Genomic DNA, 22,943 nt, shown 5'->3' on the forward strand with positions numbered 1-22,943 from the left:
ACAATCGGGTCCCGGCCGCGCTGAGCTACTAACAGTTACATATTTGAGAATTCTGTAAAAGCATTGGAACATTGCTACTTTAATGAACAGTGTGATCTGATTTATATCTTCTGAAATACTGCTGGAGCACTAAAAGCTGCCTGTGTTTGGTTTTAGGTTGAATATCCTGATGAGTGACTTGTTGTCTTGGAGCGTGGTGGAGCTTGCACGATCACACCTCAGAAACTGTCCTGAGGTTCCCTTGGTGAGCAGAGCTGTTGCTGGATGCCTGTAAGTGGAAGAGAATGGAATCCCTGTGTGGCAGCACTGTTTAAGGGACTGTTTGAGCGCTGCAGATGTTCCTCTCACCAGCACCCCGAGGTAGATTTCATGGAGAAGGAGATGGATAACCCCACGTTTAGAAGTGACACTGTGCTGTCTGATGTTCACTTGCACTGCCCAAACAAAAGACACCTCATGGTGAGACTGAATGCAGTTGGACAGCCAGGTAATGGATGCTGACACTGATGGAGCTGTGTTTTAACTGTACTCATATCTTTGTAAGGCTGAATCCTCCTCTAAGTGGTTGATATTAATAGGTACATATTTTATTCCAGTTATAAGCAGAATCACCTCCCACTCAGTCTTTACAAAGAGGGCTAGCTGTATTCTCATGAAATTAACTCCAGAAATGAAAACTTATAGACAGCCTGTCTTAAAAATTAAATTTTAAATTACTTTCTGAGATAAAGTAACCAAATTTACACACTTGAAGGTTTAATTTAATATGTTTGCTCATTGAGCAATAGTGTCAATATAGCACTTTGGGAATCATGATTAAAAATAAGGTTGTGATGTATCTTATACACAAACAAAAGGTGAGAACCCAGGGGTTTTAAACAGTGTAACTTAAGTTTAAAACAGAAGCTATCAATAATTAATTAGTAATTAATCAGTAATTAATTTATTAAGTTTAATTAAATGTTTATGTGATGATTTACCATCTATTCCAGGGGAGCATAACAGCTTTCTTTGTGCTTTGTGGTGATTTTTTTGTTTTGATTTTTTTTTTGTTGTTGTGGTGGTGGGTTTTTTTGGTTTGTTTTTTTTTTTTTTATTGTTGGTGGGGTTGGGTTTTTTTGAGGGGCAGGTGTTTGCTTCAAAAAAAAAATGTCAACAAGAAAACTCAATGGCTTTAACTGACATAGAATTTGAAGAGTCAAGGCTGTGGAGGAAATGAGTTGGCAAATGCCCCTGGCTGATTGCCAGCTTGTAGTTTGCTATAAAGTTGTCAAGGGAACTGACCTTGAAGCTGCTGGCAAAATGTTCTGTACAAAAGTCCTGCTGTGACAGAAGTGTTAATCGTTTTTTCAAACCCAGTTGTGACATAAAAAGAGTAACCTCTGCAGCTGTTCTGGTGTATGACAATGTGAAAAAGTATCAAAGTAGGCCTGACAAAGAAATGAATAATAATTTTGACCCTGTTCAGGTCAAAATATAGGTAGTTAATGCTGTGGTGGGTCTTCTTGCTGTTTGACATGTGTTGCTGTGATTGTGCTTGATGCAAGCAGAAGGAGGTGACAATGTGTTCCACCTACTCTGGATGAGCTCCATCTGGGAAATTCCTCTGGTTATTGAGACAAGAACTGTGTGGTCATATGCCAGTCTTTAGTGCCATAACAATCTACCAGTGCCACTCTGCTGTGTTTTGGGGCAGTTTATGGGGATTTAGTCTCTTCCACTTTGAGTCAGTTTGGCTTTCCACCTTTTGAATGCCGTAGAAATGCAGAGGATCAGAATGGTCTTGGAGAACAAAACAATTCATTCACTGATGGCATCCTCTGGTCCAATTAGTTTCATCTGGCCATCATGCAAACAGCAGAGACTTTAAAAATTTCTCATGCTAGGACAGGCATTGAAGATTTTATTAGATCCAGCTAGAAATGGTCTTACTAGTGAGGCACCACAGTCAGATTTCCATAGACCACCTTGGAACATCATGCCTACTAAAGAAACTGGAATAGAACTCCATAAATTGTGAAACTGTTGAAAGCACTGGTGTCAAGCACTTTGCCTCTTCCTTTTTATTGGGAATGAACATAGATGGAAGGACTATGCAATGTTTGTTCCTCTTTATGTATGGTATTCAGGCAGTACAGATTCCTGTAATTAAAATTGCAAGGTCCATGTTTCAATAAATTAAAATTTTAATAGATGCTGGTGTCACTGAGTGATTGTTGTAAAAGATTTTTAATTAATTGGTCATTGAGAACAGCTTTAATCATTTAATCTCTTTGAATAATCAGTTTGAACACTTAAAAAAAATTACAGAAGTGTCATCTTTGTCTCCTGTGCACTTATTTCTGCTCTTATATACTGAGCCAATTTCAAGGCTTGAAGTTGCTTGAATTCCTAAAGACTTTCAAAGCAGTAAACAAAAATTCAACTCAGATTTTGCTAGAACATGCTTCTTTCTTACAAAATAGTAATCTTAACCAAAAGAAACGAATTCTAACTTACATTAACTCTGCTTTCAACTTAATTTGAACTTCTGTGTACAGAACTTTTAGAGGCTGTAAGAAAGCATCCCCTCTGCCAATAGTTCAGATAAATATTACTAAATCAGATGAATGTGCCCATTGTGGCTGTGCAGGTGCTCAGTCAGCCAGTGGGCTGTGAAAGTGCTTCATTAATTTCTGATGACAGAACTTAGTAACAGAAGTATTTCTTCATAGCAAATTAAACTATATTTCAAGTTACCTGTATCATTTTTCACTCTACAGATTTTTAATACAAGTAATGCATGCCAAAATCTCATGCTTGTGGAAGCTGTGCACAGATTCTGCCTCATCTGGTGTTTAACCTTTCCCCCCCACACTGTGTTCTTACAGTATTCCTGTCATATTTCAAACTCCTTTGGAGCACAGAAGATTTGGCATCTGGGAAACACATGGGAGAAATTACTACAGGAAGAGAACACCAGTGCAGAAGTGGAGATGAACTGTGTGACAAGGACAGGAGTAACATAAAAAAAGGAGAATTAAACAGTGAAGGAGTAGAAGCTCTGCTAGATGATGATGGAGACTTGGAAGTGGTCAGAAGGCCTCGAAGTGCCTCTGATTTGCAAGCAGAAGATCTTTTGAGGGATATAGTGTGCCCTGTAATTCTGATGAAAGGGAAAGAAGATGCTTTTGAAGATGAAGAGCAGGAGTGTACCCGCAGTGATGTTGTTAAAATAGGTAAATAATTTTTCATTCGGGGAGAAATGTGGCAACTATGTTTCTGTAAAACAAAAGAAAAATATGCTTTCTTTAGAAATGGAACAGCAGTTTGTTGTGAAAGAAAATAATGAACACAATACTGTGATATTGCAAATAAATATTTACTTTTTTTCTGGAAGTGATTTGGGCAGTTGTATACCATGGGAAACTCAGTGCTTCTTAGTTAGAAGTGGGTGTTTGGCATTATCTAGCATTATTCTTTAAAATGAAGAGTGTTTAGTTCTATATGTGAAAGGGAAGCAGAGCCTTAGTTTCAGACTTGCCACTGTGAAACTTGATTTGAACAATTTTGAGATAATTATTTTCTGCTCTGCTCTCATTTCCACAGAACACACTATGGCAACCCCCTTAGAAGACGTTGGTAAACAAGTATGTGCTCAGCCTTGTATAGTCTTGATTTTCATGGAATGTGCTTCAGAACTGACTCAGTTTTAAGTGCTTCCCTTGTCCCCAGGTCTGGCGTGCTGCCTTCCTCCTGGCTGATTACATTCTCTTTCAAAGGGACACGTTCAGGTGCTGCTCAGTGCTGGAGCTTGGAGGTGGCACTGGAATTACCAGCATTATCATGGGGACAGTTGCCAGGAGAGTTTATTGCACAGGTAAGGCAGTTCTTTTCAGTTTAATATTTTCATGAAACTTCCCAAACTAGTGCTTTCATCTTGGTGCTTTCAGACTCATCTGTTCATTTATAGTTAATAATTTTTTATTAACACATATCAATTTATGTTATTTACTAAAAAATAACAGGAACTTCCTCAAGGGGCTGAGAAAGCCCAAGAGTTTAAAGGCAAGATACCTTGCAGTGAACTCAAGATAGTGTGTCCAGATTGAAATAGGTAGTGTAGGGATCTAACTTCTTTCTTCAATGGTTTCTCAGAGCTTAGAACTGAAAGACAAAGGGAAGAAGGATATTAGGGAAGCATTCATCAGTGGATGGAGTTGCTCTGAATTTTCCTTAGTCTCATGGGTTTGAGAGAAACTTTGAATATTAGTCTGAGAGGCATACATGGCCTATACAAAATATTCTTGTTTTTAATATCATTTTCACTTCTTTTACAGATGCTGGTGAAGACCTTCTGGCCATGTGTGAGCAAAATGTTGCATTGAACAAACACCTGATGGAGCCAGGAGGTAGGTGCTGTATGGTCAGATTTTGACTCTACTTTAGCCCAGGTGCTGTCTGAAATTCGTGACTGATGTGATCTTTCTGCATCCCCAGGAGGGGAAATTAAAGTGAAAGAACTGGATTGGTTGAAAGATGAGTTCTGCACTGGTAAGTGCTTAGAATGGGTTCTTTTAGCTTTGGCTTGGTGGTTGGTGTTGCATATTCAAAAGCCTCTCTTGGGCCTCAAAGAAAATTCTGGTTAATGATAATATTTGATACTGCCAGTTGAAAAGGTTTTATGTTTATTGGGCTTTCAAATAAAGATTCTTTTAATGAAGAATAATTTTTTTAAAGCATGATAAAATAGGAAGATTAATCAAAACTTACATAAGGATGTATCTGGGGTTTTGTTTAAAGGTGTGCTTGCTTTAATGTATCTAAAAGCTGTGATCTTGCTAAGGGATTGTGAATTCTGAAGTGGAAGAAAACTTTGGCTTTCCAATCAGCCTTGGAAGGGTTGGACATAGCACAGAGGACTGGGGGAACTTCAGAAAATGAACAGGGAAGGTTTTGATTTCCTGTGAGTGATGTGCTCTGTTTATGGAGTAGCAGCTGCTGACAGGAGCTAAGAAGTTCCTTTCCTCCAGTCATTTGAGACATTTAATCATGTACACCAAAGCCATCTTCTTTCTTACAGATCCTGAAGCTCCTTATAGCTGGTCTGAAGAAGAGATTGCTGATTTGCTTGATCACTGTTCTGTGATAATGGCAGCTGATGGTAGGGAAATATAAACAGTAAGCTTTTAAATCAAACATTTGAGCATTATGAGTAATAATTTAAACATACCTAGCTTGCTTTTTAAATCTAATAGATCAGATCCTTACCTAATTCGCCAAAGCTCTGCCTTAAGTGTTCCTGCCTGTTTTCTTTTTTTCTAAATGCTTACATTTACATTCTAAATTAGCAATTATGAGAACAGATGTTACAAGATACAAGCTTTTCCTTTTCTTTGGTGTGTTAATTCTTTGTGACTAAATAAATTGCTCAACACAATCACAAGTAACTAAGGAATCAGAATAACTTCTGTGCAAATAATGATAATAGGTCGTGAGACTAAGATTTCCTGTAATGTGAATAACAGTTCCAGATGCTGTACTCTCCCATGGAGTCTATGACTTTGGATATCACTTTTCTGCTTTTTCCCTTGTTTGTGTGAAGGACTTTGAAATTGCAGGCTAGCTTATCTGTATAGGAAAACCATTGTTTTGATCTATAGACAAAGGAGAATTGGGTTTAGTTACGACATTGAAAGGAGCTGTGAGACTGCATTCAGAGGAGATCTGACTGTAAATTAATTATGGCCTGGTGTGGGTTTTTGTAAGAAAAGAGGCTCTCTACTCTCTTAATATCCTGGTTATTTAACTTTCATTTCTGGATGAGAGAATTTTTGTCAAAGCTTGTAAATTGTCTGAAAAATTATTCCCATTCTGATGAGAGAAAATTTAAAGAAAGCCTGGCATAAATGGCAGTAGTGAATACTCTTACAGGGTCAGTTATTGCCATTAAAAATGTACTTTTAACTTAGATAAAAGAGTGACTGGTTTGAATGGAGCAATCAAATAAGGCCTGTTGTTGTTTCATAAAGGACACTTAAGTAAATTATATCCTTAATTATACATTTGCTCTTCATCTTGTTTTTTATAGTGTTCTATGATGATGACCTGACAGATGCCTTGTTCAGAACTCTGTATAGAATCACACACAACTTGAGAAATTCTTGTACAGTTTATTTAGCACTGGAAAAGAGGTGAGCATTACCAAGAACTTAACATAAAAAGCACCAAACACTTTGTGTGTTTTAATTAAAGGTTGGCTTCTGATTTTCATTGTATCAGATGATCACAGGCTGCAGTACATGCTCAGTACAAGCTGCTTTTTTTTTTTTTTTCTACATGCTTAATTTTTATCAGTCCAGAATTTGAGTTTAACAAGAGTTTGCCTTTTGTTGTCCTACCTTTGCCTCACCTGAGATAACCTCTGTGCAAAAAAAGGATAAATAAGTGGCTAGATTGATGTATTCTGTAATGCCTGACAACATTTGCTATATATTTTTAAGGTCACAGGGTGGAATGAAGTGGTTTAGAATTAGGGTATTTATTTCCTAGCTTGAGCAACTCTAGAACAGTTTCTCTTGTTTGCTTTAAAGGAATCAATGAATGTTTTGAAGTAGTTGGAGTCCATCCATAAGCTGATACACAAATAGGCTTTGCTTAAATCTCTAGAGATATGTAAGCAGTAACTCTTCCTGTGGTTTGTTGCCAGGTGCTTGTCCAGGAAGCCAAGCCAATGATTTTGTTATGGCACAGTGCCCTAAAATCAATAGAAGGATTCATCCAAGAGTTACTGTGTATTGATGCTGACATAACATCTTTTCTGCTTTTCAGGAATGGGGGGTGTACATTTTTTTGGCTGTTGCAGGGAGTTATTTATGCTGAGAAGACACATTTCTTCATTAGCTGAGGAAAGCTACACACCCCCTTAAGATGCCGGTTTAGGAGAGATGTTCTAAATGAAGTACTCTTTTGCCAGGCTGAACTTCACTTTAAGACATATGGATGTTACATGTGAAGCCTACAGCCACTTTAGAAATACTCTAAATGATTTGGAGAACCTCCAAGATGGAAAAATGAAATATACAGTGGAGCCCATTAAACTTGATTTCTGCCAGTTCCTTGTTTATGAGCGAATTGAGCAGTTGGTAAGTGGCATTCATGAAAATAAATGTAATGTGTCAGGCTAATCATCTCAAATTAGTTATCAGCTGTTTCTGTAACATGAATGAAGAACAGGAGAATAAACATTATCTTTTATTTCCATTTAGCTTTTCTGATTTAAAATGATTCTTGTTTGTGCTTACATAATCTGTACTAGATTGACATGTCCTGGTTTTGGCTGGGGCAGAGTTGATTTTCTGTCACCAGCAGTAGAGTGACTGAGATTGCACTCAGTTCCTCCAAGGATAAGAGACTTTTGCTTTGTAAAATGCCATTTTTGTGATTGAGCTGGAAAATGAGACCAATATCTCTTTTCAATTTTCTTGTAGGAGAGCTTTCATTTCACACTTTTAGTAATTCCTTTCCCATTTCAGAGTTCAGGAAATAATATTCTAATATCTATGAAGAAGTCAATTAGCTGTAAACTTCTGTTATTGAGAAACATGCACAATATAATATTTCTGGTTATGTAATTACCTCTGTATGTTTTCTGCTCCTGCAGGAATTGTGGAAGATCATGGCTGAACACCTAACATGACAGGCCCACAAGAAAAGAGAATACCTTTAGCCAAGGAGAAGGGCTATTTTGATGTTCTGTTAAGGATTTTTATCCCAAGAAGAGCATCTTCCTGGTGGAATTGTGTTCTCAGAAGTTATTGCAATGCAGTTTTGCTTTACTTTTCTGGTTTTGACACTTCATTTCTTGGACTTGTGCACTTGGACATGATTCCTTTGATGTTTCTGAGTACCTGCTGGATGCCAGACAGTGGCAGTGACATGGTGACTTGCTCTTTGGGATTGATGACTTCACTTTTAGAGTCTGGCAAAGAAGTATTTCACCTTTTCTGTGTGGCTGATTTGCAGATGTCGTGCATTTCCCTTTTTAGTTTACACAACATGGACACTGTTCTCAGTCTTACTCTAGTTCCACACTTTATTTTTATTTGTGGACACATTGTTTCACTTGTATTGTGAAACAATGTTCTGGACAAAACTTGTTTGTCATGAATTAAACATTCTTTAAGAAATTTGTTTATGAAACTTGTCCCTTAATTCTCAGTTTGTCCTACATAAATCTCTCTAGTTTAGGGCCACTGTCTGAATTGAAAGGAGACAAGATGCATTTTGTTTCAGCCTCTAAAAATACTCCACAGGGTTTTTGGAGTATAGGAGATCAACCCTATATTGTCCTGCAGGAATTCTAAGGCAGGTTGAAGGTGAGAAGGTACCACATGAAGGGAGATACTACAGCTCTTAAGATATTTGGAATTGTATCCTCAGTAAATATATGTGAGGCTGGGGGTAGGGAATGTCTTGCCCACACAAAAGGAAACCTCCAATATCTTACTTCTGGATTAAAATAAAACATATTTACTAAATCTCTTCTGTGTTATTAATGAAACTAAAAATCTGCTCATACTTTTATAAATGTTATGTGCACTGTTGCTTTATATCAGTTTTCCATATGACACTGCCATGGAAATCTTTGTGCCCACTGCATTCCTCAGCACCAGGAGGGTGTCAGTGATGGAGCTGTTCCAGCCTGGGACTTGTGGGAGTGTGCAAGGCATTCATTAGAAGCATCTGATGGACTTTCTGAAAGCCTGTTTTACATTTGGTGTAGGCCAGGGACTTCATAACCTGCTTATGTGTGTGAAGGCCTATTTTTTGTGTTCTTCAATGGGATGAAAGTCATTAGATGATCGTGGGTATTGCCTGTTAGTACAGTCAAAGTAAAAATTACATTATGTTAGCACATATATGCCTAGATTAATACAAAACTTCTCTTTCAGAGCCCTCATTTAAACTTCAAAGATAAAAAACTGTATTTTAACCCAAAGAGTCCCAAACTAGCGTTTGTTGGTTTGTTATGTTATCAACATTGGTAGATTCAACTATTTTTGAATGTAGCTGCTTATTTCAGTAGTGGTTTTTTGAAGGCTATACAAGAAACAATTCAAACTGATGTGAAATAATGTGAGCAGTTAGGGAGTCCTGTTGTATTTCTCCTCCAGGATTTCGCAAAGTCTTTGGAATTATCAACAGAAACTCACCTGCAAGTCCTTAATTTCTGTGAAGGAAGAAAAGGTACGCTCTTTATTTAAAACCTATGAATATTTCTACTTGGCTGTGGAGATTAAGTTTTCATTTGGAAAACTGACTCTCTTTTTGTTAAATGAAGTCATCAGGCAGTTGTGAGCATTTCTGGATGTGGTTGGCAAATCCAGAGGTTATCCAGATGGATCATTTTCAGGATGAGGAACATACAGGAGGTCAAGGGGAACCTGTGGAGCCCTTGCAGTGCACTTAGTTCTGGTAAAAGGGAGGAGTGTCCAAATCTTCCTGGGAAGTATGGTAATGGATAGACATGATCTTCCAGGAGGAATCTGGTTTGAAACAAATTGATTTTCACTTTAGTCACTGCCATATGGTGAAACAATAAATGCCTTTTCTCAGTCCTCACTTCTCTCCTGCTTTTCTCTCTCTTAAGCAAAGGTGACACAATTATAGATACTGGTCAGGACAAAAACTTGAATTTTTATGTGACACCCAAATAAACATTGCAAACTAATTGCATTTATTTCTTTTAAATCTTTGTTGATGTGAAACTTTCAGAGTTGCTTTTTTGTTAACATCTGTGTGACATTTTGCAGCAGAAAAAAGTTGAAGACACTCTCTTGATGGGATAGATTCTGTATATTTATCATTGCTGGGTATTCTCAAGTGTAGGTGGCTATTTGTAGGCCATCCTTGTAGCTCCATCTGCTGTACAACACTTTGAGTCAAAACATTTTACAGTTTGTTCAACACCCTGTTCTTTTCTAGTTTGACAATATTGTATTTTGGAGTAACAGTTTAGGTGGCATGTGTGGTTCTGCACTTCTCACCTAGACTTGCAGATGAAGTTACAATGGAACTAATCCTGAAAAAAAGGTGGTGTTTAACTGCCTACTTCTTGACAGTAGCTTTAGGAGCTCATAGCCTCCAGCAGTTTGGGGTTTTCAGGAAACACTTTAGGAAAAAGTGGAGGTACTTCGTGTGTGTGTGCGTGTGTGTGTGTGTGTGTGTGTGTGTGGTGGGGACTTTTCATTCCTTAGAAGATGAGGACTTAATAGGATCTCAAAGTTTTATAGCAGATAACTATCATGAGATTGTCTGTTCATTAACTCAACCATTTGTGGACTTCTATATCTACCACTGCTTCCAGTCCTTTTCCCTTTTCACCAGAGGATTAGGGGAAATAATTTTGTGTATCTGATATTTCTATTTGATGAGCATATTTTGTGTTCCAGTTGTATATTTTCCCCTTATGTAGTGTTGGTTATAGCAGTTTTACAATCTGAATTCTGATGTTTTTGATTCCCAGGAAACCTAATTGCAAGTGTACTTCTTGATTGGATCAATGAGACCTGATCCAACTGACTCCTGTGATCCACTCAGGGCCATCAGTGGGGATCTGTTGCTGGGGGTATAAAGAAAGAACAGACCAACTATTTTGATGGCAATGGATATCTGGGTCCACTTTGGAGTTATGTGTAACTGTGCTGCCAATGCAGCAGTGCAGGGTGTATCAGCAATCTCATTTTCCTCAGTCCTGTGCCTGAAACCACATTGCCTGGAGTCATTGCCACAAGTGTGACAGCCAACTGCTGCTGCTGATTTGAAAGACAGTTATTGGTGCTGAGTGTTGGGTACAGGAAACTGAAGACTGCATCTAAAAAGTGGGTGCTGAATTCCTGTCTGCTTGTTCTGGCATGGCAAGGATAGCTGCCTGTCTCATAGCCTTGCAGAGGTTTTTCAGTCTGCAAAAAGATTGAAAAAATAAATTGAGAATTTTTTTACTTAATGCTTAGCAACTTGTCTTTAAAATGCAGTTCACCTCGTGACTGTGATCATGTCATCTGTAACCTGAACACTTTGGAGGTTCAAGTGAAGTAGGATTTGGAAATGAGTTAATTCTTGCTTCCAGGCTGTCATGCTGTGACATAGGTCCAGAGGTTTGTGTTCTATTACAGACTCATCTTGACCCTGACTCTTTGTGTGTCCTTTGCATCTGTGCTGGAAGTTGGTGCATTAACAGAATAAAGCTTCCTCTTGAGAAATAACTCCCTCTTCATGCTGCCAGCGGAGCAGTCATCTGTGTCAGTACAGCACATTGCCTCAGAGAAAGTTTCCCCCAGCAGATGGCAGATGGAATTTCTTTAACAATACCAGCACCTAAAGGCAGTAACAAAAAAATATCTAGGTGTATATGTGTGTATGTTTATTTACACATTGTCCAGGCCAGCCCCACTGGTGTGAGCAAGAAGAGATGCAAAGGAACATCCCTAGCTTGCGAGCAAGCTGAGTGTATTCTCTAAGTTTCTTGAGCAAATAGTCAAACAGGACGCTCATTGGATAGTGAGATACATAAGATGTTAATAATAATTAGAAGTAACATAATTCTTGCCTCAGAGTGAAGTAAAAATACATATAATAAACTAGGCAAGAAAGTTGACAGTGAGTTGGACAGAAAATAGTACGAAAAAAGTAAAGTTTGCTGCTCTGTTCTTGTTCTATGGGATATCAGTAGCAAGTTTACATTGTAGGACAATCAGAAGGGCACCAAGAAATTATCTGCTCTGTATTTCTCTCAAAGCAGAATCATATTCATCAGAGAATCTTGATAAGTGTTTGTTATCAAAGGCTCTCATCATAGATATCCTGTATTTCTCCCAGTAATCTGTTCTAGTGCTTCCTAATCCTTTATGATACAAATGCCTCGCTGTCATCTGAATGGATGAACTGCCGCCTCTCTTGCGATTTTGGACTATAAAATCTTTCTTACTGGAATAAACTGACAGACATAAGGGTTCTGGGCAGGGTAAGTGGAAATGAGGAGGCGTAGATGGCCTAGCCTCGAGTGGTGCGTGCAGGGACAGAAGGATCCTGTACCACCATCTGCAAATTGATGGTGTTGCAGCACAAAAGAACAGCTCTGGCTCTCAGAGCCCGCAGCGTTCCTGCCTTGCCTGTGTCCTCCCCAGCTCTCCTACCTAGTGACCTTCAGCTGCTCTGCCACAGTAGCTGCTCCAGGATACTCCCTGGAGCTTTTTGATCGAGGTCCTTGAAGGCTGAGCAGGGTCTGGCAGCTCCCCTCTCCTGTGACCGAGTGTGCATCTGTTATGAATCCCAGCTCTGTGAAGGCACCTGGACGGGGAGAGAGTGCCCGTGAGGGGAGAAGGGACAGAGGTGTACATTTCAGCAGCTCTTATTGCCCTTTGGTAGCCAGCTCTTAGGTTTGGAAGAAAATCAAGACTGAATGAGACATGGAGTTCTGTAAGATAAAAGTCCAGGCAGGGTTCAACACACGTGCCATAGGTTCTGCTGTGGGCAAGATACATAACATTATTTATTACTGTGTTGGAGCCTCAAAGTCAGTACTGTGTCTACAAATACCACATTGCTGAAGCAGAACCAAGCAGCAACTGAGCAGAAGGGCTTGTTGTGGGATTTGAGCTGCTTCAGTCCACTACTGTCCACAACAAAACAAGTTTGTTAGGCCAGGCTTAAATGCTGGTGAAGATTTGGGTTTTAAATCTGGAGTTTGACATCACCCTAGCTTTCACTTGTATTTCTAATCAGAGTTAGAAGAGGGTTAGGGTTAGGGAAAAGGACTTCGTCAAAGGACTTCGTCAGTTGCTGTCTTTGCTAAATGAAGTATGTCCCAAGTGGCAGCAGGTGAACACGAAGCAATAAGTAAAGGACAGCGGGTCGCTGGGGAGCTGTAACAGCGCAGGCACGGATTCCCATCGGGGTTAGGCAAGAGGCTCTGCTCTGCTGCCCTTGTCCGCGGTGGCCGAGGAAGCAGGAGTACGCGGGGCAGGCGGAGCGGAGGGCGGGCAGTCCCTCACCGAGGGGGCACCAGCGGCCCGGCCCCGCCGGCCCCGCCGCCCCTGAGGGTCCCCGCCGGTCCCGCCCCCCTGCGGGGCGGGCCCCGGCCGCGCTGTCCCATTGGCCACGGCGGGCGCGGGGCCGCGGGCGGCGGTGCTGATTGGGTGCACCGCGCAGGGCGGGCGGGGCGCGGCGGGGCCGGCGGGAGCACGGCCGGCCCAGCCCAGCGCAGCGCAGCGCAGCCCGGCGCGGCCGCCGCAGGACGCGCAGCCCGCACCTCCCGGTGAGCGCCCGAACCGCGCGGGGCCGCGCACGGGCCGCTGTCCTCGCCGCCCTTCGCTCCCGCCCGACAACGGGACTCCCCGCGGGCCTCCATCCCCGCAGACAGCGGTGCCCGCGTTGCCGGGGCAGCCCCGCGTCCCCCGCCGCTCGCTGATGCCCTTCCGCCGAGTTCCCGGCACGGCGCACCCTGCGGGGAGCGGGGCGGCGCCGGGCCGCGACCGCGGGGCTTCCGCTGCCGGGTGGGGGCTGCGGGGGCCGGCGCCGTCCTGCCCGCTCGGGGGGGCCTGCCCTGCCGGAGTCGAGCGTGCGGCTGGACCCCGGCGGGGCCCGGCGCCGTCCCCGGGGACCGCGGAGCGCAGGAGGGTTCGTGGTTCCCCGCGCGTTCGGCTCACCGGGAGGCGGGTCTGGGATGCTCCGTGCCCCGGCAGCGGCACCGCCGACAGGCGGGTGGGCCCCGGCACGGACCTGCGGCGTGGAGAGGGCGGCAAAGGGAACGGGAGGGCACAAAAGCCGTGAGGAAACAGCTGCGAACCGGGGGAGAGCGGCGCTGGCTGTGCGTGCGGGGCGCCCCTGGCTCTGAGGTGTTGCAGGCAGCTGAGTAATGGTGTTAGTGGAGGCCTGGTGCTGCACTTCGGCCGAGCTTCAGCGGGGCTGTTCAGTTTCCTGTTCTCCAGCTGGTGCTGGTGATGCAAAACCCAAGCCAGTATCTCATGCTTTGGTTTGATACATCCTTAGCATCACTTACCTTACAGTGCTTCAAGTAATGTGGGGCTCTTACATTGCCTCTGCCTAGCTTGGCATTTGACTCTGCGGTTCTCCTTCTCTGTTTATGAAATAAACAGAGAAGGAAACGATATGCAAAGAAACTAAGCTACTGTGGGAGATTTCCAAGTAATTTTGTAATCAGTAATGAATGTTCAGGCTTACAAATACTGGATTTTGCCCTACAGTTCAAAGGCACAGTTGATGGGTATGGACTCTGGGCTCTTAAAAGGGTCTTGCTCTTGTAATTTGAAGCAAGTAATTTGGTAAAGGTTGAAAGACAACTGGTATAAAAGGAGAATAATAGTGGGGTTGCCTTCTGGAAGCTCTACAGTAACGAAATTACCTACTGAATCCTGTTATTTTCTGGTTATTGTGTTATAAATTGAACTGACAGTTTTGCAGTGCTTGTTGCATTGTTTTTTTGTTGTAATTGTCTTTTCTATAGTGTGAGTGTTGGGCAAATTCTGTCTGAGGGGCAGTTTGTCTTCTCTAGCTGGAGTTACAAATACAGACTTGGAGGTCAGTAATTCAAATGCTGGCTCACAGCTCACCACAATGAAGCACAGCATATGCAAAGAAGGAAAATACCTGGATTTTGTAGTGTTTCTCAGGCTTAATGTTTAAATCACTCCTCAAACATCACTGGTCTGACTGTACAGACAGGGAAGCTGATAGAGGGGAAAGAAAGCTGTTACTGCACTTTACATGCTGGGTAGCCTTGTGGACAGGGAATCAGTGTTCAGCTCTTCTGTGTCTGCAGTCTGTGTGTGGCTCCTCCTGGACAATCCCAAGTGCAGAGGACAGTGATTCAGAGATCTGCAGATGAATGGAGACCTGAGTCAGTGAACGTACCATGTTCTTAGACAAGCTGACCTCTTGTAAAATACATGTGGAAAAAAGCAATTAAACTATTTTATTAGTCTTTTATTAGGCTTTTAGTCTTCTGAGGGATGACAGCCTCAGAGACATACTGTACAGTGAGGTGTCTTGTGCATCCAGACACAAAGTAAACTCCAATAAGTGGATAAAATTGGGTATTTATGCCCAGAGGCAGCAAGAAAGCACAGCATGCAAATAAACACGAAACAAATCAGTAGGTGTCCTGCTGGCAGCTGTGTCATTGGGCAAGGAGAATGTCCTGATCTGGATTTTTTAATAAGCAGGGAGAAATTCAGATTCTTGCCTGCCATGCATATGTTCATACATACCAGCTCTTGCTGCCACTGCCAGCAGCTTGAGGGTCTCTGGGTGGTTGCCCTTGCCCTGCCTGTGTGTGCAGGTGCAGCTGCACAGGCACCACTCCTGCCTTGGGAGGTGCAGAGTCTTCCTCTGGAGTTGTGCTCTGGGTGTTGGGCCTGAATTAAAACAGCTCAGGTGATGTCATGATGTACCTCTGCTACTGCTTAACCTCATAAATTCAGGGATTTTTAGGGTTCACAGGGTTAGAGTTCACAGCTGCTTCAACGCCAGTTGGATCTGGTTCTTGGCTTCTCAGCTTTGTTTCATGAATTCAAGGATTGAGAGGCCATTCCAGAAACACTGTTAAAGTTTTGTCTGTTTCAATTACAAATTAAATTCCCTTCCTTTCTTACCCAAATGAAAACAGCATGTGGAAGCGTCTCAGAAAAAGAAGGCTGTTGAGTGGCAGTATGTGTATGTGCTAAATGAACAGGGTAGCACTCACTGTTGTGTCTCTATTGTAAAGATACAACCCAGTTGTGTCTTTAAATCTTGCTGGATTGGCTGTATACCAGAAACTTCAAATCAAATGGGCACTCTTTGAACTTGGATGAGTCTCTGTTGCTCTTGGCTTTGCCTTTGTCAGAGGAAGCAGGGAGGAGAAGAAAGGAATAGATCTTGAGTAATTCTTAGATTTCATGTAAGACCCTTCTCATCATTATTGTTTTCAAATATGTTTTTATTCCTACTTGTATATTGCACCTTGTCTGTCTGTGTGCATGACTTTTGTTCAAGCAGGCTTCTCCAGTAGTGCCTGTTCTTCTTTTGCAGTTCTTTTTAAGCTCTTAAGAGTTTTTCAGGCATAGTGATAAGTCTGAATCAAACAGTGAGGTGTCTTATCCCATTTTAAAGAATAAGTAACATAAAAGAGCTGGGTTCCATCAGAAGTAAAGCAGCTGGTGCTGACGTGTAGGAAGCTGTGAAAGTACAGGTAAGTAATGCAAAAGTGATACGTCAGGAGCAGTGAAGCTTAAAGACCAAGAATCCACTATAGAGATAATTATCACTGTGGTCCCATTGCCTGGGGTAGGATGGATATGCTTTAAAAGTTACATAACAGATTTATCTTTCCAGAGGCTGAAAACACCCTATTCTTTTTGCAGATGGATTTGCTTTCAAATTTTTCATCTTTATATACAGAAGAAGTTGCCTTAGGGGTCAGAGCTCCTACCAACTAAGAGTATGCAATTCTTCCAGCCACTCTTCTGTGGCTTGAAAATTACCTCTGTCCTCTCTTGGTTTTCTGGATGTTGTGATCTGTTTTATCATATCACAGTTCTGTTGCCCGAAATGACAGCTGTGGTCCAGAAAACAGAGAAAGTGGTATTTTTTAGCCATATGGTGTTTGTGCAAAAACAGTATTCTGGGGGTTTTCCAAAGCATGCAAAGTGTCTAAAACAGAGAATATTGTTGTAAACTATTTCTGTGGATTTCAGGCTCTCTTCTGATCTGTGGGAGTAAGGTTCTGTAGTGTATCCTTGTATTAAATTGTTCATCTTTCCTTTCAGAAAATATTTTACTCTTCATTTTCCATATTTAGCCTGTACTAGAAATTTAGTAGAAAAATGTGGTAGGAACCTTGCTTATGTGTTGCAGCTCTTGGCTGTGAGGAAGAAGCAGCTTGTCTTTCTTCCTGTCCGGTAGAGATACATCTGCTTGCAGCAGGGAGGATATTTTCAGAGGGTATGAGTTTCTTTTTGAAAGGAAATCCCACTTTTTGCAGCATGAAGTTTAGGTTCTCTTTTCCTAGTTTGTGCATTTGCAGTACTTTGAATTTTGTGTGTGACAGCTTCTACGGCTGTAAATCCTATTGTGGAAATGAATGCATGTCCTAGCAAGGGCTGGACAGTCATGGAATTATTTTATGGCACCAGCAAGGAGCTGATCTCATTAAGTGCCTGTGTGAAGGGTTAAGGTTGGGCACCTGCTGTGTCCAGAACACAGGTCTGCCCTAGTGGTGAACTCAACTTCTATAAAATGATAAAGCTATGCTGTCCTGTTTGATGTGAGAAAGCACCAAAGTCACTCAGCTAAAAGTACTGCCTTTAGTAAGTGAATGCTGTCAGCTTGAAGAAATGTGAACTTCGTTTTTCACACTTAATTCCCCTTTGTAATGTCTTCTGCCATTATTTCAGTGAACCTTTCTCAGATTTTATGCAGGAGATAAGGTATTTGTGTATGTATTATGTGAATGCTTGTATCAAACTCCTCCTTGGGGCTCTGGCTGAAAGGCAGTGTACTATAGAACTTCTGTGGCAAGGTGCAAGACACTTTGAAGCCAGTAAAGCTTCAGACTTGGTGACTTTCCCATTTAGATTTTGTGATTTTCCTGAAGTGCAACTTGGCATTGGCAGGGTGTGTTTACCTCCTTGTGACTCTTGGGAAACTTGGCAGTTTAAACACCAACATCTAGTTCTGCTGGTGTTTCTGGGAGGTGTTCTGCAGCTTGCTAAAGAATTCATGTAAAAAGTCAGTATGTCTCAAATGCACTCCAGGTGACAGAATGAAGTGCCAAACTTACTGGTTTAGCTGTGTAGCTGTAATTCGGAGAGTAGAAAAAACTTCTAAACCTATCCCAGCTTTCTCTTATGTCAAACACTTTAAAATATTCCTTCTTCCAGCAGGAATTTCCCTTGCTGTCTCCAAACAAGGTTCAGTTTTAATTTTACAAATGAAAATACATTGCTTTGCAGCTATTGTGCCCATTTATAATTCTGTTTTACTTAGGAATTTTTTAGCAATGGCCTCAAAATGTCTGAAGTTTGAAACCTGGCAAGTTCAAGTACCTTGAAAATTGGCTGGATAACAGCAAAGAAATTGGGCAATCCTTACCTGGCACCTGTTGGAATACACTAATCCAATTTAACCCTGGCCTGTTTGGTTGTGACAATGTGCCTTTTCCAAGGTGTGGGCAGCTGGTGGAACCCGTATGAGGGTGGCTGTTCTGGGAGTGCATCCCTGAGATGTTTTCCCAAGCAGAAAGCTGTTCCTTTGCCTCAGGGCGGGGCTGCTGTTGTGGGAGAAACCTGTACGTTCTTCCTTTGGTTTACAGTGCATTTGTATTCTGTGCTGGCTTCTTTAGGGTGCCTTTTGCTGGGCCATGGAGAGGTTTGGGTTCAGGTTCCTGTGTCAGTGTGCTCTCTGTTCCCCACAGACCACGTCACTGTCCCAGCTGTGTGGAGCTGGGACATGCAGCATGGATGATCCTGGAAGAGGGATCAGAGCTTCTCTCCTGCATTTCCTTTCATCTCTTCTGCCATCTTCATGTCACAATCACCACATTTCCTCTTCTGGAGCTTTTCAGCCTGCCTGCAGTGTCAGTGTGTTGTGCTCTCCATTTCTGCTGCTCTTCCTACACAGCTTTCCAACCCTTGTGTTGATGGTGTCTCAGATCTGTTTTAAGAGCTCCTGGTCCTACGTGTCAGCTTTAAAAACAGATGTTTCTGCCTAGAAGACCATTACAGCTCTGCAGGAGGCAGGGCAGAACATGCACTGTGCTGCTGGGTGAAGGAGCTGCTCGTGTGAAGGGGGAGCTGGCAGGGGGACAGGGTGAGCTGCAGGAAGCAGCAGTGGGAGAGGTGCTGCCCTGCCCACGGTGTCAGTGGACAGCTCAGCCTGGAGAACACAGCTGCCTTTGGGTGGAATGTTTCCTGTAAACTTGGAAAAGTGTTACCCAACAGTGTGGATTGCCAGCACGAGGTTTTCTTTCTAGTAGTTCGGTGGGGGTTATTCAGGGCTTTTTTTTTTTTCCCCCTCCCCTTGTAACCTTGGTTCCATCACTGGTTTCTCACAGAACAGAACAGTGGGTGTTGGGAAAACGCATAAATTAGTGATGATGTTTTTGTGGTGTCCTATTTTTGATGTTTGGGTCAATTTTAAAGCATCCAGATTCCATCAGTAAGCCTTGAACTGGGCAAAGCACAGGGCAGTAAGTTCCTCGTGGAAATTTCTTCCTAGTACTGCTGATTTCATGCTGTCTTTGTTGCCTGCACTCTCAATGTAAAATCACCCCTTCCTCTTTCCTCCTAGCAAATGAACAGCCCTACAGATTTTTTTCACAAGAGAGACCACCTCTTGTCCTTCCAGGCCTTTTCCTTTCTGAATGAGGTAGTGCAGGAATACAGGCTTCAGAAGCCTTTGAGGAAAACAGGAAAAGAAAATTAGTTTGCAGGGAAAGGAAAGAATAATATCCCTCATTTGTATTTGTAACTCATCAAGCTCAATTTTGATTAAAGACTGAACATCACCACAGCATGTCAGTTTTGGCTTCCTCTTTCAGTGAAAGATGAAGTGTGTGGGGGTTCTTGGCAGCATCTCTTGACAGCAAACACAACTGAAATCAAATCATATATTTTAATTGGTCTGGCAATACTACAGGAATGTGTATAAGTAACATAAATATAATGAAAATCAAGTATTTTAAATAAACTTGGTGTAATCTAATAGCAGTAATATTTTCTGTTTGTATTATGCTTCCTCCCAATTTGTCTGTCAGGTTCCTTCTCAAATAATGGAAACCAACCATCTTGTTCTCTGTTAACTCTCTTTCCACATCTGTCATGAATTCCACATTTTTTGCAAGGTTCTTGCTTCATATTGATGTTGATATGTTCACCAAAAAAAATTAGGATACTGGGAGCAGGATGGAGGTAGTAAGTTTGTACTGAAACATTTTTAATGGCTCCCACTGTGTATATGTGATTATATAAATTATTGCCTCAGTGGGAATTAGAGAACACGGCAGGTAAAAAAGCTGTTAGAAGTCAAACCAAACTGCTCTGGGCAGATTTCAAGCACAAGATGCTTTATGGCAACAGGCCAGAGGGTAATCCTGCCATAGGGTGCTGTGGCCAGGCTACAGACCATGACTTCTCCATCCTTAACAGCCTCATCACTTGAGACAAAGCTGAGCACACTGCCACTGATGGGCCCCTGTGAGGGATGGGAGTTACCTTTATATGGACTGAGCTGCAGGTGTGAGGGATGGGAGTTACCTTTATATGGACTGAGCTGCCATTCACTGTCATGTTCTCTCCTCTCAGCTCCAGTATAAAGCAAGCCCTGTTTTTTTTGCTCCACAGCTATTGCTGCAATGCAGCTTCCTGGAGAGAGAAATAGGATTACACAATCAGAGTGTGCTGGTGGAGGTAGGAAAGCAGAGGATGAGCTGGGCTCGGATGAACTCCACAATCCTTGTTTGCAGGGTGGTTTTATCAGGTAATGGATCTACAGGGGAGCAAATCTTTGTTTGTTCTGTGTTTTGGGCACTGGGTGTTAGAAGGGGCTGCTGGAACGTGAAGCTTCTGCCTTGGCTGTTGTGAAAAGCAGCTGAAGCAGAACATAGGAAAAGCTGGTTAGTGTTAAAAAGGGAGGGAGTAGAAGCAAGTGGAGACAATGACAAGCAGTGCTAGAGGCTGGATTGATGTTATAGGGCCTTTGACTAGGAAGGTCTTTACCCATTGCAGCAACAATCTGTGTGCTGCAGTAACTATCGCTGACAAATCTTGTGCTTTTCTTCTTTCAATAATGAAATTCAAATGCCATTTCATTTTAGAAAGAAGACACTGCTTGCCTAATTTCTCATCAGTAGTTTTTTTTCCTTGGCCAAGAAGGTGAGTGGAAAATACATCTTGTTTCTGATGCAGGCTGTAGGATTCCTGCTGTTAGTTTATTCATTCAAATTGGACCATTACCTGATTGTGCATCAGTTTAGAGTTCATTGTTTTTCTTTGTAGATTTTGGTGTAGTGGGAGACTTGGTTCAGTCAAAATGGTAAGACTGACTGGCCATGGGTTCCATGGGTAGGTGATGTTTCAATAGGGAGTCAAGCATGGTGGCTCCTCAGGGTGGACTTCTTGTTCCTCACACTGCTTGGTAGTTTCCTTTCACTGGTTTGCTCTGAGCTGAACTTGTGACTCCACTGGACACCAAGAAGGGTTTGGTGATTTTTCTTCCCCAAACTAGGAATCTCTCTGGTGTGGATGGAAGCAGGTCACAGGAAAGTTAGCTCAAAGTGGGGTTCTTCAGAAAAGAAGCTCAGAAGGTGCTGCTACCCAGCAAACCCAAGGCTGGTTGCATCATTTTGGGATGCATCACTTGCATAAAGTTTTTTTTTTTCCCAGAAAATATGCAGAGAAAATGAGTTTCCAGAGTGTTCTGATAAATGATAGGAAATGGCTCACAGTTTCACTTTTGTTGTTCGAAACAGAAAAGAGAGGAGAAAGGAGCTGTTTGTTATATCTGGTCAAAATCCACATGCAGCCTTGCATAACTGATCCTCTGCTCTGGCTGTGAGCAAGATTAGCAGGCTTGCAGCCACATTCCTCTCATCTCTTGCGAAACTCCAGCCTCTGAATATCTTTTATTTATTGTCACTAGTTAACAGCAAAGAGGGAAAAGGGACAGCTTAAGATGATATTGACACTAACAAAGCACATGATGTATTTTTCTGTGAAGAATTACCTGATTACTGATAAATCCTGCAATTGCATCCATCTGGTGAAAACCCTGACTTTATGAAGGAGAAGGGAAATTTACTGTTCTTTTCCTGAGCTTCTGTGACAGTGCCCTCTTGAGAGAGGTTAAGTACCAGTGAGGGCAGCACTCTGAAGGGAACCACTCGCTGTCCCATTGTGCTAATGCTGCTTACTTTTATAAGCCACCCTTAGGAAGATAAACATCTCCCACAAAAGGTTTTTGTTAAATAAATAAACAAGATGTTTAACCTACCTACTAGCTCGTTATTCCATCCTGATTGAACTCATCCTGGAATAGTTATCCTGGGTTTGTTTTCCCACTGTTTATGGAGCCTCTCTTAACATCACAGTTATACAAGGCATCCTTCATCAGTTTCTTGATTCCAGGTCCCTCTCCTCTTACCCCAACAAGTAAGCTGGATTTGCTCAGCTTGTATAAGAACTTCTGTAAAGATTTGTCCAAATCTTCATGGGAGTTTTCTTGAAATCGGTCAACATTTTTTAACTATCCACATGTGGTGCATAAAATCTCCACTTGGATGTGCCAGACTGAAGAGCAGAGCCCAGTTCCTTTTGGGTGTAAGTGTTACCATGAGAGCTGAGGGTGCAGTAGAGATGTACCTCAATGAGCCTTCACCAGAGAGTTTAGCCATTAGCACACTTAGTAAGGTCCAATTTGTCTCCTCAAATTTGTATCCAGGTATTTAGTACCTGTGTGATATTGCAGCAGATTCATTAGTTTGGTTAAACAGGCAATATGTAAGGAGTAAATAAGCAATATGTAAGGAGTAAATAAGTGCTGTTCGTGCAGCAGCCTTGTGGATTTTTTCAGTGGGTAACTTTCAGGTTTTGATCACCAGAGAGTCTTCCAGTTCCCAGTTTTTCTACCTTGCCATTAATTCAGCAGAGTTCTTTGGCTCATTCCCAACTCTAGTTTTTGTGAATGGGCCCAGTGAAGTAAAAGGGACCACTCGAGAAACATGTATCTTGCTGAATCAGATTGGCACTAGTTTCTTTCTCCATCTGGAGCCCAAAAATAATGTTCTAAACATACTAGAGAATTTAGTAACAGAGTCTTTTTAACACTGTGTACATATCTGTGTTTCCTGAACTGTTTTGAAAACTTCCCAACTGCTGTTCCTTTTTACCTATTGCCTGAATAAACAG

General features: G+C 42.0%; 2 protein-coding genes and 1 long non-coding RNA gene across 6 annotated transcripts in view; 2 read left to right on the forward strand and 1 right to left on the reverse strand.

Annotated features, from left to right (window-relative positions):
• Nucleotides 1-28: 28 nt before the first annotated feature.
• METTL22 (methyltransferase like 22) lies at nucleotides 29-8,519 on the forward strand. 2 transcript variants are annotated; one of them, XM_015642605.3, is made up of 10 exons: nucleotides 40-487; nucleotides 2,871-3,218; nucleotides 3,589-3,629; nucleotides 3,715-3,859; nucleotides 4,320-4,391; nucleotides 4,480-4,533; nucleotides 5,063-5,143; nucleotides 6,071-6,173; nucleotides 6,956-7,124; nucleotides 7,643-8,519. In XM_015642605.3, exons 1-10 carry the CDS (start codon nucleotides 265-267, stop codon nucleotides 7,676-7,678), a joined length of 1,272 nt encoding a protein of 423 aa, XP_015498091.1. In that variant the 5' UTR covers nucleotides 40-264; the 3' UTR covers nucleotides 7,679-8,519. The 2 variants fall into 2 exon arrangements, with proteins under 2 accessions (XP_033373824.1, XP_015498091.1); XM_033517933.1 differs by lacking the exons at nucleotides 6,956-7,124; nucleotides 7,643-8,519 and adding an exon at nucleotides 6,811-6,949 and having other exon boundaries at nucleotides 29-487.
• A 678-nt stretch (nucleotides 8,520-9,197) lies between these two features.
• Nucleotides 9,198-14,122, reverse strand: LOC107211095. 2 transcript variants are annotated; one of them, XR_004499444.1, is made up of 3 exons: nucleotides 14,042-14,122; nucleotides 12,177-12,330; nucleotides 9,198-9,527 (listed from the first exon to the last, which is right to left on the reverse strand). It is a non-coding gene; the product is annotated as an uncharacterized LOC107211095 (long non-coding RNA). The 2 variants fall into 2 exon arrangements; XR_001524085.2 differs by lacking the exon at nucleotides 9,198-9,527 and adding an exon at nucleotides 10,825-11,358.
• ABAT (4-aminobutyrate aminotransferase) overlaps nucleotides 13,237-22,943 on the forward strand; it is a 48,888-nt gene continuing 39,181 nt past the window's right edge. The window contains exon 1 of one of the 2 annotated variants that reach the window (XM_015642602.2): nucleotides 13,237-13,297. The gene's annotated coding sequence lies outside the window, so the exon portion shown is untranslated. Of the gene's footprint in view, nucleotides 13,298-20,431; nucleotides 20,518-22,943 lie in introns of those variants that run through there. The other variant, XM_015642604.3, reaches the window with a different exon arrangement.

The sequence above is a fragment of the Parus major genome, chromosome 14 (assembly GCF_001522545.3).
Source record: "Parus major isolate Abel chromosome 14, Parus_major1.1, whole genome shotgun sequence".
In the NCBI taxonomy this organism is placed as follows: Eukaryota; Metazoa; Chordata; class Aves; order Passeriformes; family Paridae; genus Parus; species Parus major.

Bases quoted from the DNA above. Each gene is read 5' to 3' on its own strand.
- METTL22 (XM_015642605.3), top strand. From the start codon at position 265: ATGCCTGTAAGTGGAAGAGAATGGAATCCCTGTGTGGCAGCACTGTTT. The intron at 3,630-3,714 runs GTATGTGCTCAG...CCTTGTCCCCAG, and splicing joins TAGAAGACGTTGGTAAACAA to GTCTGGCGTGCTGCCTTCCT. The intron at 7,125-7,642 runs GTAAGTGGCATT...CTGCTCCTGCAG, and splicing joins ATGAGCGAATTGAGCAGTTG to GAATTGTGGAAGATCATGGC.